The 13,379-nt window shown below is 33.9% G+C and overlaps 1 protein-coding gene and 1 long non-coding RNA gene across 2 annotated transcripts; one reads left to right on the top strand and one right to left on the bottom strand.

Annotated features, from left to right (window-relative positions):
- The first annotated feature begins 201 nt into the window (after nucleotides 1-201).
- LOC134273402 (MFS-type transporter SLC18B1-like) lies at nucleotides 202-12,339 on the top strand. Its single transcript, XM_062755599.1, has 14 exons — nucleotides 202-1,065; nucleotides 1,454-1,549; nucleotides 3,094-3,167; nucleotides 3,366-3,513; nucleotides 3,727-3,795; nucleotides 4,300-4,390; nucleotides 4,549-4,685; nucleotides 5,332-5,430; nucleotides 5,515-5,609; nucleotides 6,312-6,407; nucleotides 6,632-6,706; nucleotides 11,107-11,200; nucleotides 11,543-11,634; nucleotides 12,154-12,339. The coding sequence occupies exons 1-14, from the start codon at nucleotides 748-750 to the stop codon at nucleotides 12,230-12,232; spliced, it is 1,563 nt and encodes a 520-aa protein (XP_062611583.1). The 5' UTR covers nucleotides 202-747; the 3' UTR covers nucleotides 12,233-12,339.
- On the bottom strand, nucleotides 975-4,418 carry LOC134273403 (uncharacterized). Its single transcript, XR_009993393.1, has 3 exons — nucleotides 4,281-4,418; nucleotides 2,343-2,409; nucleotides 975-1,069 (listed from the first exon to the last, which is right to left on the bottom strand). It is a non-coding gene; the product is annotated as an uncharacterized LOC134273403 (long non-coding RNA).
- Nucleotides 12,340-13,379: the final 1,040 nt, after the last annotated feature.

Raw genomic sequence — 13,379 nt, forward strand, 5'->3', positions numbered from 1 at the left:
GTTATTATAACTTAATTACTAGATTGTAAAAGTTCATGACAAGTTATTTCTTTATTTTAATTTCAAATTAATACTTTTATTTATTTATCTAATATTTATTTTTACATATTATAATTTCAAACTTCAATAAAAATTTGATCAACATGAGCATTATAAGAATTAAAAATTAAAAAAAACCCGAAACTTTAAAGCAACAATAATAAACTGCACCAATTATAAAATTAGTTCAAGGTGTATGTTATTGTAAAAAATGGAATGTGTCCTATCATCTGCCCGAGAACTTCTTTCCTAATGTAGGCCATAAACAACAAGAGACACAATATATATATTAGACTTACTCTTTCTAAGTACCTTGAAGTGTTAAAAGACATGCATAATGATATCCTTCAGCAAGTTTGATAAACAATAAGGAATGGCCTTAAATAGATATTTGGCAGTGTGAGAAGGCAGGGAGCATTAAGTCTGACGCTCCTACAGCAGACATTCATCTTTTTTTTTCATTTTTTATATTAATCTACATTTTGGGTGGCATTTTTTGTGAACCACAAACTTGGGTCGTTTTCTCGGCAGTACTCACGAATGTATACAAATAATGAGGAATAAATAATTATAGGATGTGTATGTCTTTTAGTAGATCCGTGTACTGTGAAAAAAAAAACCTAGTGCTAATTTTATAATTTCCAGGTAAAATGAATTCATGACATTAGGTAAATACAGATTTAATATAAATTAGAGTGAGGAGCTAGTATGACATCAGCTGACAAAGATGGAGGGCTAAATCTGCAGTACGGCACTTATCAACAGGTGGGCACCTCCGATGACTGCCATCCCCTCGGGAACCTCTCCACAGCCGCCACCCCGGGGTGGGAGGGTGAGGAATGTGACAGACAGATACTGAGCTCTGAGTACTCCGAGTACCGAGATGAAGCGGGGTCTAGCAATCCCAGGCCGTTCTCCCTGTGTGAGATATCTCGAGATAAGAAGGTCCTGCTCCTGATGATGGCTGTCTGTAACTTCTGTGCTGCTGCCAACTTCTCTATACTGGGACCATTCTTTCCAGAGGAGGTAACTAAATATTTCATTTAAAAAATGCTTAAAGCATGAGAGGTTTAAAAAATAATGTTGATCATAGAAAATATTGATCATTTAACAACAAATCAAACAGAGGGTGGATCACTGCATGCTAATGAATTAAAACACAATAAGCATTTACATAATCAAATTTATTTCTTTTATTGATTGAGTTTATAATTATATAATTATATTTTTCTAGATTCATTACTACTTTACATAGTTACAAACTTTAATTCTTTAAGTTCTTTTATATGAATCTTTACTCATTAAGAATTTTTAATCTATAAGTCAATTCATCAATCAATCAAATTGAATTGTGACCTCCTATAGCAGTAATTAATTACATGTATAGTTAATAAATTAGTTTTTACTCTGACAGGCCAACAAGAAGGGGACCAGTCAGACTGTAGTCGGGCTGATATTTGGCATCTTTGAACTGATATCCTTCCTTGTATCACCTATTTTTGGAAATTATGTGAGTCCTTATTCTTTTTCACTTTATCTCAATTCCTATACAATACATGTACCACTAAATGCAATGGCTGTATTCATATATTACCGGTATACATATTTGTATTAGCTAGAGATGACATAAGGATTTATTTATCCATTTTCACACTGTGCTCTATTTAATCAAAAGCATTTTTAAGTAAATTTATTTTAAAACATTCCATTCCCCATGAGTCTCCTGTATGGGTACTTGTGTAGGTGCTTCAAAATGTACCACAGACAAAACAACTCTCCTTATCTGAAAGATCTTATGTCACATTTCCCCTTTTTGTTTTCGAGTTGTTGGTAAGTGAGCAAATTTGAAAATGCTTATCAAGTGAATGGGACTGAATTGTTGCGCTTTACTGATAAGTAATGTAAATAAAACACAATGCTTAAAGCAACAGGTTTATCAGTTCTAGTCATCTTATAGAGTTGACATTATAATATAACAATCAAATCAGTTTCGAGAACCATGAGGAAATGAAAAATAAAAAATATAAAACCTCTACAGCTTATAAAAATCATTTTGAATCAACCTTTAACCAGGACATGATGACCCTATTCATATTCAGGTTTAAATACAGTGTAACACTGGAAAGGAGAAAATGTACCACTGGAAAGGAGAAAATGTATCACTGGACTGGGAATAGAACCCTGGACCCCCACATCTCTAGTCAGGTGCCCAACTTACCGAGATTTATAGGCCAGTATCCATGGCCGAAATCTTAATTAACATTCCTCCCTCCTTAAATTGTCTTCCCCTTCAAAGACACAACTCAAGTTCTTATTTGCCCCTGGCAGGACTTTCACATGCAAGTCCAGGGGTGGTCAGTGGCACCAAATCTGTAACAGGAAAGGAGAAAATGTATATGGCTGAACTGGGAATTGAACCCAGAACCCCTGCATCATTAGTTAGATGATCTAATGTACAGAGCTACCAAACCAATATGCACAGTATATTAAACAATCTGTAATATTACTGAATTAAATCAAAATAAAAATTCCCTAAAAGTGTTTCAAGGAATTCTGCATTTATCTTAATAATTGTCAAATGGTATAAAAATTCAAGCACACCATTTTTTATATGGTTCATATACAAATGTAATTCTATTAGCCTAAGAGCAAATAACCTAGCCAAAGTGTATTTTATATCAATGGATTGTATCTTACCAGCTATTAATGAACAACTTGGGACATATGAAGTCATAAAATATGTCTCCTACATTTAAGACAATTAAAAACTCTAGACAAATAAACTCGCATATTAAAAATCTCAAACATGAGTGTCTGTTCATAAACAAAGGGAGACTACTTTACAAAGCTAGGTGATCAATGTGAAGGCAAAATTATAAAGAAATAAAGGAAACAGAGCAAAACAATGAGAGTCAGAGAAGGCACGCGCACCGAATCCTTCATTCTACACGTCACCTTCCATGTGTTGAAATGCTCCGTAGTTGCCCCCCTTGACATTGATAGGCATTCATAATTAATATGCACATACTGTGTTCTTATATACTTCGTTTGCAGATGACAAAAATTGGAACAAAGTTTCTTTTTGTTGCTGGTGTGTCTGTCAGTGGAGTCTGCACCATTTTATTTGGGTAAGAGCAACAGGTTCTATGAGCAGTATATTATACCTTAATTAGTTTATGTTAAGCATGTTACATCCCTATACATGACATTTCATATAAGGGTTCAAGTACAGACCTTTCTGGTAATTTGGGGAAATGAGCAATCATTAAGTCTAGTTTAATAGCCTCAGATTTTGTATTTAACCCCTCAATTTCTCTCTTTTTCAGTGTCCTGATCTACAGTCCGGGAGGGTACCAGTTTATCCTCCTCTCTTTTCTCTGTCGGTCTCTGGAAGCCCTCGCCTCGGCCGCCTTCATCACGGCCAGCTATGCCATTCTCACCGACGCATTCCCAAAACACATTGCCACAGTGGTTGTAAGTATTTTCACACAAATATTCCATTTATTCCATGTTATTTATCAATTTGTAAAGTGAACTTACTTAGTGGCTCATATTCTGAATATTTTGAGCCTGCCATCAATATTTCACATAGATTACTTTACTTATTGGTTATCATTGTGTTATATGCAACTTAATGTCATGATTTATAATTTTAACTCATATTTTATTTATTTTTTAAACTTTCAGGGTTACCTGGAGTTGTTCACAGGGGTAGGAATGATGGTGGGCCCAGCCATTGGTGGCGGTCTGTACTCAGTAAGGGAGCTCATAATGTACTGATAACTGTACTCTTCTAATTTAATAATAAACATAACTTAGTCGAAGTCTTTTACATTGAAAGTAGAAAATGTCTGTGAATAGCTTGGGACAATGGTACTAAACATAACTTAGTCGAAGTCTTTTACATTGAAAGTAGAAAATGTCTGTGAATAGCTTGGGACAATGGTACTAAACATAACTTAGTCGAAGTCTTTTACATTGAAAGTAGAAAATGTCTGTTAATAGCTTGGGACAATGGTACTAAACATAACTTAGTCGAAGTTATGGAGAGGGCTTATATAGGCTATGCCTGCTGCCCAATCCATTTATGTATTTTACATAATAAAATATGTTCAAATCAAATCAACTTAGTCGAAGTCTTTTACATTGAAAGTAGAAAATGTCTGTTAATAGCTTGGGACAATGGTACTGTAAAACTTCAATACTTATAAGTACATATTTGTGAAATAGACGAGATGTACCTCTGACCATTTTTCTCAGTTATCAGGGTATGGTCTTCCGTTCTACGTGTTGGGTGGATCCCTAACGGCAGCCGGAGCCATCAGCTTCTTTTTCCTGCCAACACTGGACAGTAGGTTCATCCTTTTTATAGAAGCTTATGTTGAAAACCTATGGATAGGGATTTAATAATAGCATTAAAAAGGTCAGATGTTAACAATAAAAACCATTTAAAAAAGACATTACAGAAAATTATTTGTAAATCATGTGATTAAAATAATTGCATTTAAGGTGCCCACAGGACACTCTCTGTTTCTGTCCTCCAATTACTGAAGAGTTCCTTTGTGTGGTGTGTGGCGGGTTGTATTGTCAGTGGATCATACACCATTAGTTACATGGAGGCAACACTAGCTAACCACCTACACAAAGTAAGGTACCACTTACCACCTACACAAAGTAAGATACCACTTACCACTTTCAAAAAGTAAGGAACCACTTATCACCTACACAAAGTAAGGAACCACTTATCACCTACACAAAGTAAGATACCACATATCACCTACACAAAGTAAGATACCATTCATCACCTACACAAAGTAAAGTACCACTTACCACCTACACAAAGTAAGAAATCACTAAAATGACCACAGATACCACTTCCACTTTAACAAAGAAAGGGACCACTAAATATTCACACAAAATAACTTCACTTAATCCATGCAAAGTATGATATTGTTCACCATGCACTTATACAAAGAGACCACCAAACACATGTACCACTTATATATGCAAAGAAACCATTTGCCACTTAAGCAAAGTATAAAGAAAACCAATCATAAAAGATAACAGTTACACCATTATAGAGTTACTTATCACCAACTTATGGAATTATCATGGTATCATGGTACTTTAAAATTAACTTACCACCAACACAAAAGCAAAGCATAGTGAATCATTGCATAAAGATATATCAGTAAATTACGTATGGTATATATTGTATATATAATCCTTTTAGCTGGGTATTGTGTCACTGTTCTGATGTTCGGGTTATGTTCTTTATTCTGTTACTTTTAGCTGGGTATTGGCACTGTGCCGGTGAGCCTCATGTTCCTGATTCCCCCCGCCCTGTATGGCATCACCTCCCCTATCTGGGGATGGATATCAGACTCCAAGGTAAATCTCCTTAAAACTATTTCTAAGTTAAACTTTAAAAATTATAACACCTATGTAATGAATCTGACTGCTGTTTTTTGACAGAATTATGTGGTGTCCCTAGTTGTGTCTGGTGCCCTGTTAGCCTCCATATTTTTCTTCACCCTTGGACCCTCACCAATTTTTCCATTCCTCCCTTTGTAAGTAATTAAAATTTTTATTCTACTTTTTAGGGCTGCCAAAAAAAGTTCATTATTTGGTGTAGTTTCAGTTCTATTTTACCAGATATTTGTTGGGTCCAGTATAATATTTATAGTGATCTGAATGTGTAATATATCCATCATAACTAAAATATTCAACTAAAATCCAAAACACAAGTCCTAGGAAAGATGAAATAATTATTGAAGTTTTCATTTTTAAAAATAAATAATGAACTTAAGAAAATTAAGTTTAAAATACATTTACACTGACATTAAAACCAAAGTCTAAATAAAAATTTACTGATTCATATTTTCAAATAAATTTTTAGGCCTTTTAATGGGTCAATAACTGAATTAAAAAAAAATCAATTTAGACAGTTCTTGTATGCAAGCAATGTTTTACGTAGTACTTTCAAAATTTTTTTTTTTGTAATAATGCTATATATTTTACAATCTGATTAAGTTCCATTCTTGAACATTAGGTTCATTAACCTTCACACAGTTATCCCACACTCAGAATCCTCAAATAATGAAAAAAATTAAGGCAATAGAAGGGAGGTAACTTGTGTTCATGCTTCACATTGTTCTAAATGATAGCTTGAACACCATCATCACAACCTTTCTATGGATAAAGTTATAAACTGTAAATATCAAGATATAGTATATTGTTACTCACAGTTAAATTCCTCCTGTTTATTGCAGCTCCCTATGGCTGGTCTCTGTGTCACTAGCCGGAGTCGGGATTTTCCTCAGTTGCCTTATGATTCCCAGCTTTACTGCAATCCTTGTCGGAGCAGAGTAAGTCTACAGTTAACAGAAAAGTATCAAAAACCAAGGCTTACAACAAAAAGCATGCAGTTTTAATCCCATAATAGTGTGCTCTTATCTAAGACAGCATTAATTTCAAAATAGTGATTGTGTTGTTATAGATATTAAAAATTTATCTCCACTTTTTTTTTCATAAGATGACATCAATAATTTGTTTAGATGTGATAATTAAAATCATAATTTTTGTTTTTCAGACGGCTAGGAATGGAGGATAACTTGGAAACATTTGGTATTGTGTCCGGACTCTTTAACTCCTGTTATTCCTTTGGGTATGTTATCCTAGATAATTAATGTTAGACCTTAAAGCTGACATGAACTCTTAAAAAGGCATCATTTTTCATCTTTGTACGACTTACTACATTCCTGTGCGCCTTTGTCCGCCATATTTCTTCGATTCCGCCATATTTACTTGAAAATTTTTGGCCACCTGTACCTGTTATATAAAGCCTCGTGCATTTGTTTCACCTGAGTGATTTTCTAGCCTGGCTGTCGACATGTACACATCTCCGAAAGCATAGCTGTCATAAATCCATAAACTGACCAAATACATGTTTTAAAAGTTAAACTCCAACAAAAACTAGAACTATACTGAGAAGTAAATTATTTTTGAATGCATTTGCTGCAATTTAGAAAAAATAATACAGAAAACGGCAAAAGCCGTTTGGATATGCACGCATGCAGGTCGAGAGTACGCATCGAACGCAGTGATAAAGATATTTACCTGACTACTGCTATCGCTACAGGGATGTGCACATGTCGAAAGAAATATCCTATTTTACTTTTATTGAAATATGCATCTAAGAAGTCATGTAATCCATTGCTAACTGAACAGTAAAAAATTGTCACCACATAGCACTTGGACACACGTGGTCCACGACGATCAGTGTATTTGGTCAGGGGAAATTTCAAAGGTGGAAATCTTACTGGTATTTTGGTTGACTGAAAAAGTGCATTTTTTTTCAAAAATAAATATTACTCTTGTCTGTATATGTAAATGTAAACAAAATTTACAAACATGGCTTAATTACATTAAATTTATTTTAAAGCATGCAACATTACGAATCATTCATCCTTTGACGAGATTCTCCCGTGAAAGGGGGGGATGCATAACGCTCTCTGAAAAAGATCGGATTTTATTACGATCATATATTTTCATTATAAATAATGTGTATTGGCTTTATTTATTTATTTTTTTTTTAAATAAAGACCTTATATAACTTGATTTAAACTTTTTTTTTTTTTTTTTTATAATTTTATAAACAATAAACGAGTTTGATTCTGTGGTACATGAATAATCAAAATAGAATTCATTGGCGGATCCAGAGGTGGAGTGGGGTTCCAGGGATTGGAACCCCCGGCCTTTATTTTTGTACACACATACAGAGAGAGAGAAAGAATGTTTTTTCTGTAATATATAGATATTTACACGTCTAATAATATGAATAATTTGAAGAAATAAAAAAATCTCTGTCCTTTCAGTTCTCTAGATCTGTAATTATCGCGGATTTGCTTTCCTCTGCGTGCCTTCAATCATTTTTCAATCAATTATTTGAATCTCTTCACCATTTTACAACAGTATACAAAAATCACAAAAATATATAGGTGTTTTTATACATAACAGTAGATCTATAAAGCATGCGTGAATAAGAAACTAAACAAAAAAATTGTACGTTGCTATAAAAGTGAAGTATGGGAATTTAGGCGGGGGGCATATTTTGTTATTTTTTTTTTCTTTATAAACGAGCACAATTTTCTCAGAAAACAGTGTTTATCGTTATTCATAATGTGTTTAAAATTAATCACATTCTGAAATTTATGCTTTTTTCTGTTAAGCATAGCATTCTTTCTGAAAGTAGCGAGCTGCACTTTAGTATGTAATGAAACTCATCTCCGAGTTCTTTTTAATTACAATGGGGACAAATTCTATCTTGTCTTGGTAACCCTGGCTAAGGGCATCGACCACCCACAAGTAACATGCAAGGAAGATTCCAGCTAACTTTTTTTACCATTTTTGACCATTTTTAGAAGTAACTAACTTTAAGAAGTATGCATGCAATATTTCGATTCGTTAAAGATAAAGGTTTAAAATATTCCCGTAGTATGCAGATGAAGGGGGGGGGGCTCACTTTTTCTGTGGATAATCTTTGCTGCAGTTTTAAATAAATTAAAGTTTTGATTTGGAAGCTCTCTCCACATTTTTTGTTTGCAGGAAAATACGCAGATTCAAGCATGTAAAAGTAATGTACCGAACAGAAAAGTTACAGGAAGCCTCACTTATCCCCTACAAAAAAGGATTGCATAGAGTGTGGTGCATAGATTTTTTTGTTTTGTTTTTTCTGTTTGTTTTGTTTTTTGTTTGTTTGTTTGTTTGTTTTTTGCTTGTCAACTGATTTTGGAGGTCCCCATCAATATAAATTGAAGTGGCTGTGTTGTGATTCTATGCATGAGTGCATGCACGGATCTAGAGGGGGTTAGGACCCCCCCCCCTGGGATTTGCAAGGTTATTAAATTTATATACAAAAGCTAGAAAAAAAAGTTACGTTGGAACCCCCTCGGAAAACGCAGACTCCCTGGTAAACGCGAATTTGTGTTAAATTGGTACGAAAAGTCTAAGGTTTGAAGCATTAAAAGTCATCGGCTACACGCCCCCCCCCCCCCCCCCCCCCCCTGAAATAGTTTTTGAAGTTTGGGCGAGTTTACGGGGTTTTTTGCATGTCAAGAAATATCTGGGTTGGATATATATTATCAATAGTCGAAGCATATAGGAAGGGAAAGCAAACTGCCGATGAGAGTTCCACATTCTACCAAAAATTAGCTTTTTTATACCTCTTGTCTACATAATTTTTGTCCAGATTCCTTACCTGAGAAGGTACATGTATTTGAGAAAGTTCCCAATGTTCCCATTTCAATGATGTATAGACTTCACGTTTACATGAATTTTCCTTTCAATTTCGGCGTTTAGGTTTATTTTTTTGTCAAAAGTAAAATTATTATTTCAAATTTTGATCAAGTTTCGACATCCCCTCCTGAAAAAAAATCTTTGATCTGTCCCAAGATCTAATAAATGGTACAGCACAAAATACATATGATTTTATATCTATTATTGCGCTTACAGATGGTTACAGGAGGAGAGAGAGCGAGAGAGTTCAATGAATAAAAGAGTAATTAAAAATTATCTGTATTCAACCAGGTTTCAAGTATCCCTACCCAAGTTTTTAAAAGTATCTCCCAAATATTGCGACAGAAATTATTTCTATTTTCAAAAAAAAAAAAATAGACTGTCAGACAGGGATACTGAAATCTCGAAAGACTTCCTGTAATAATTATAAAACAGCCACATTCCGCAAAAATGTACATACTTTGTGGTCGGAGTGAGACAATAATAAAAATCTTCAAAAATGGATTTTGCAGAAATGTCTGTCTTCCAAGAATATTTAGGTAACGGCCATGTAATTATTTCTGCCCCCCCCCCTAAAAATACGAATGCCTCAATATCAGTCTAAACGGGGGATGTTTTTTCCGCGGTGTGTTAAAGAACGTACAGATGTACACATAAACTTTTGTATTCTGGTGAAATGTTTTTAAGTCTTGAACTAAATATTTACCGTATATCAAATTATTTGGTTTAGATTTGAGATTAGTACTAAAATAATCAGTTGTAATTGACAAATGAATTTTGCGATGCAAAACAACTGCAGACTATATAAAGATTGCTTATTAGAACTAGATAGACAATTTTCAGTTATACCTTATAAAGCCGTTATAATTATACTTTAGACCCCCCCCCCCATTTCAGCCGCGCAAATACCACTCTTTTCCACTTGTGATATTTTCCCTGACCAAAATCTGATCAGCACGGACTAAGTGTATCGACGCGCTAGACTGTACGGAGTAGATACAGTGTGTTTATTGAGTTTTTATGGAGTTTATTTCTTTTTTTGTGATGCATATTTCAATAAATGGAATTCAAGGTGTATATCACTTGACTTGTGCACATCTTCGAACCGATGCAGTGATCTTATTACCAGGTATGGGTACGTTTACAGCGTTCGACGCGTTTTCTCGACATGCATCAAAGTCTGCATAAAACATGCAAATCAAAGACGCTGATTGTTTTGTTCCATTCAAATGATAATAATTTCACAGTGTGTTTACGGGTTTTAGTGCTTTTTATTTCATGTTTATTCTGCATAAATTGGCGCAGTGTAAAAATGCGTACTCGTGCAACTAAATCTTTCTTTCAAACTTGCATTTTCTTTCTTTTTCATAACATTGGATTCAAATCTATAATTATTCAGAAATATGATTATTATGTTGTGTGGTTTGAAATGTCTTGATCAACCCATGTGTTTTCAAATGTTTTACCATCGGAGATGTGCACAAGTCGATAGCCAAGCCAAAAAATCATTCAAATGTAACGAGGGTATTGGGGTATATATCGTTGCAATAAGACAAGGTATCTGAAAGAAATATGGCGGAATACGGCTATAGTTGGTATGAAACAAGTCGTACATAGATGAAAAAGTTGCGTTTTTAAGAATTCATGTCAGCTTTAAGTATACCCGCGTCTTCTGAATATGAATTACTGTAACAGTAAATATATAAGATGCTGAAACCTATGTTGTTCTATACAGTGTATGTCCTATGACTTTCTCCTTTTGTAATACAGTGCGTTTATTGGTCCTATCTCGGGCAGTGCCTTGGTTGATGCGGCAGGCTTTGGGTGGGGATCTACAGTTTGTGCTGGTCTGCTCATTCTGTCGGTATGGTCATCGCAACTATTGTAGGCTCCATATTTTAGCAGCTTTGGCGTGGACATCAATGCGCTAATGCATGAATACATCTAAAATAATTATTTATAAATGCAAAACACGATAAGAACAGTCATAAGCACTAATTCATGATTACTAGTATGCCAGCGGCTCTATACCCAGTGATTGCGCTTTTTGAATATGCCATATTAATTACATGTACAGTATTGTAAATTTTTTTTTACATCATTTAATACCAAATTTAATCCATCTTATGATAATGCTGCTGCTATCCCTGATTAATTCCCATATGATTTACATAGTCTTGGAATTTAAGCCTCTTCAATGTTGTAGGGTCTAGTTCTTTTGGTATTTGTGACAGTCAACAGAAACAAATTTGGAAAAGTAAAAACGCTACTTCCAACACAAAGAAAATTTTCTTTCAGGTAAGGGTCACATTTGGAGCATTTTCAAATACTAGTAAATGCAAAAAAATTTCAAATAATTTTTGCAGGAAATTTTCTCACTATTTAGGTAAAATACTTGTACTGTAATTAAATCTATTCTCATTCTTTTGATTCAATCTATATGCATATTTCAAATTTACATGCGAGTTTGTGTTTTAGTAGGGGGGGGGGCTACCTGAAGATATATTAACACATTTCAATAAGTAAATTTGTCACATTGAGACCAGTGTTTGGATACAAAAAAATAGGTTTGTAACAGATCATCATATACATCATTTGAAAATACACATTATAACACACTTATAATGAAATGTCAGGGGCTGACAAAATAGCTTTGTTATCTATAAGCATAATTCATTATTTCCCAAATTTACAATAGGTATTTTTAAAGTCATGTGGAATAAAAATGACTTCACTGTGTTTATTCATTATAAGGGTGTACGATATAAATATGTTTTACTCTACATGCTTGTACTAAAATGCCATTCCTCTCTCTAGACGTGGCAGGGGTTCAGCAGACACCGAGATGTCCAGTGGCTTTGTCGACAAAGAGGAGACTGAAATGTGCTCACTTTGACTCATACTTTACTCACTCAGGATACAGCTTCACAAAATATTGTACATAGCTTCAATTTGTTGTATATAGAACACCATGTAATTAAATACCAAAATGAACAGTTTCTTTTATTCTTGAAATTTTTGCAGGAAATTTTCTCACTATTTAGGTAAAATACTTGTACTGTAATTAAATCTATTCTCATTCTTTTGATTCAATCTATATGCATATTTCAAATTTACATGCGAGTTTGTGTTTTAGTAGGGGGGGGGCTACCTGAAGATATATTAACACATTTCAATAAGTAAATTTGTCACATTGAGACCAGTGTTTGGATACAAAAAAATAGGTTTGTAACAGATCATCATATACATCATTTGAAAATACACATTATAACACACTTATAATGAAATGTCAGGGGCTGACAAAATAGCTTTGTTATCTATAAGCATAATTCATTATTTCCCAAATTTACAATAGGTATTTTTAAAGTCATGTGGAATAAAAATGACTTCACTGTGTTTATTCATTATAAGGGTGTACGATATAAATATGTTTTACTCTACATGCTTGTACTAAAATGCCATTCCTCTCTCTAGACGTGGCAGGGGTTCAGCAGACACCGAGATGTCCAGTGGCTTTGTCGACAAAGAGGAGACTGAAATGTGCTCACTTTGACTCATACTTTACTCACTCAGGATACAGCTTCACAAAATATTGTACATAGCTTCAATTTGTTGTATATAGAACACCATGTAATTAAATACCAAAATGAACAGTTTCTTTTATTCTTGAAAACAATCAGAAACAGAACAATCAAACAAAAGCTGACAAACTTCAATAAATTGTAACAGGTTTTGACTAATTTAGTTTAGAGAGATTATTTTACTCAGATTGAAATTGACACATCAATTTTCCCATTCAATACTAGAATAAACTTGTTTTGGATTATTTTCACTTTACAATGTATACATTTACAGGTATATAATTCATTACAAGTTTCAATCAAAACACAGTGGATCTTCAGCACTAATTTCAACATCAATTCATTTTCTTCAATTTGATTTATCACAAGTAAATTTAAAATATACTGTATCAATACCATCATTGCAAGATAACAGTTTTTGGTCCATTCTAAGTCCTACAATATGGGTTTGTGGTAATAGAA

The sequence above is a fragment of the Saccostrea cucullata genome, unplaced genomic scaffold (assembly GCF_032062105.1).
Source record: "Saccostrea cucullata isolate Sc308-1 unplaced genomic scaffold, CSIRO_AGI_Scuc_v1 ctg8116, whole genome shotgun sequence".
NCBI classification, from domain to species: Eukaryota; Metazoa; Mollusca; class Bivalvia; order Ostreida; family Ostreidae; genus Saccostrea; species Saccostrea cuccullata.

Coding starts and splice junctions, on each gene's coding strand:
- LOC134273402 (XM_062755599.1), top strand. CDS start 748: ATGACATCAGCTGACAAAGATGGAGGGCTAAATCTGCAGTACGGCACT. Junction 1,550..3,093: donor CACCTATTTTTGGAAATTAT/GTGAGTCCTTAT, acceptor CTTCGTTTGCAG/ATGACAAAAATTGGAACAAA. Junction 4,391..4,548: donor TTTCCTGCCAACACTGGACA/GTAGGTTCATCC, acceptor ATTGCATTTAAG/GTGCCCACAGGACACTCTCT.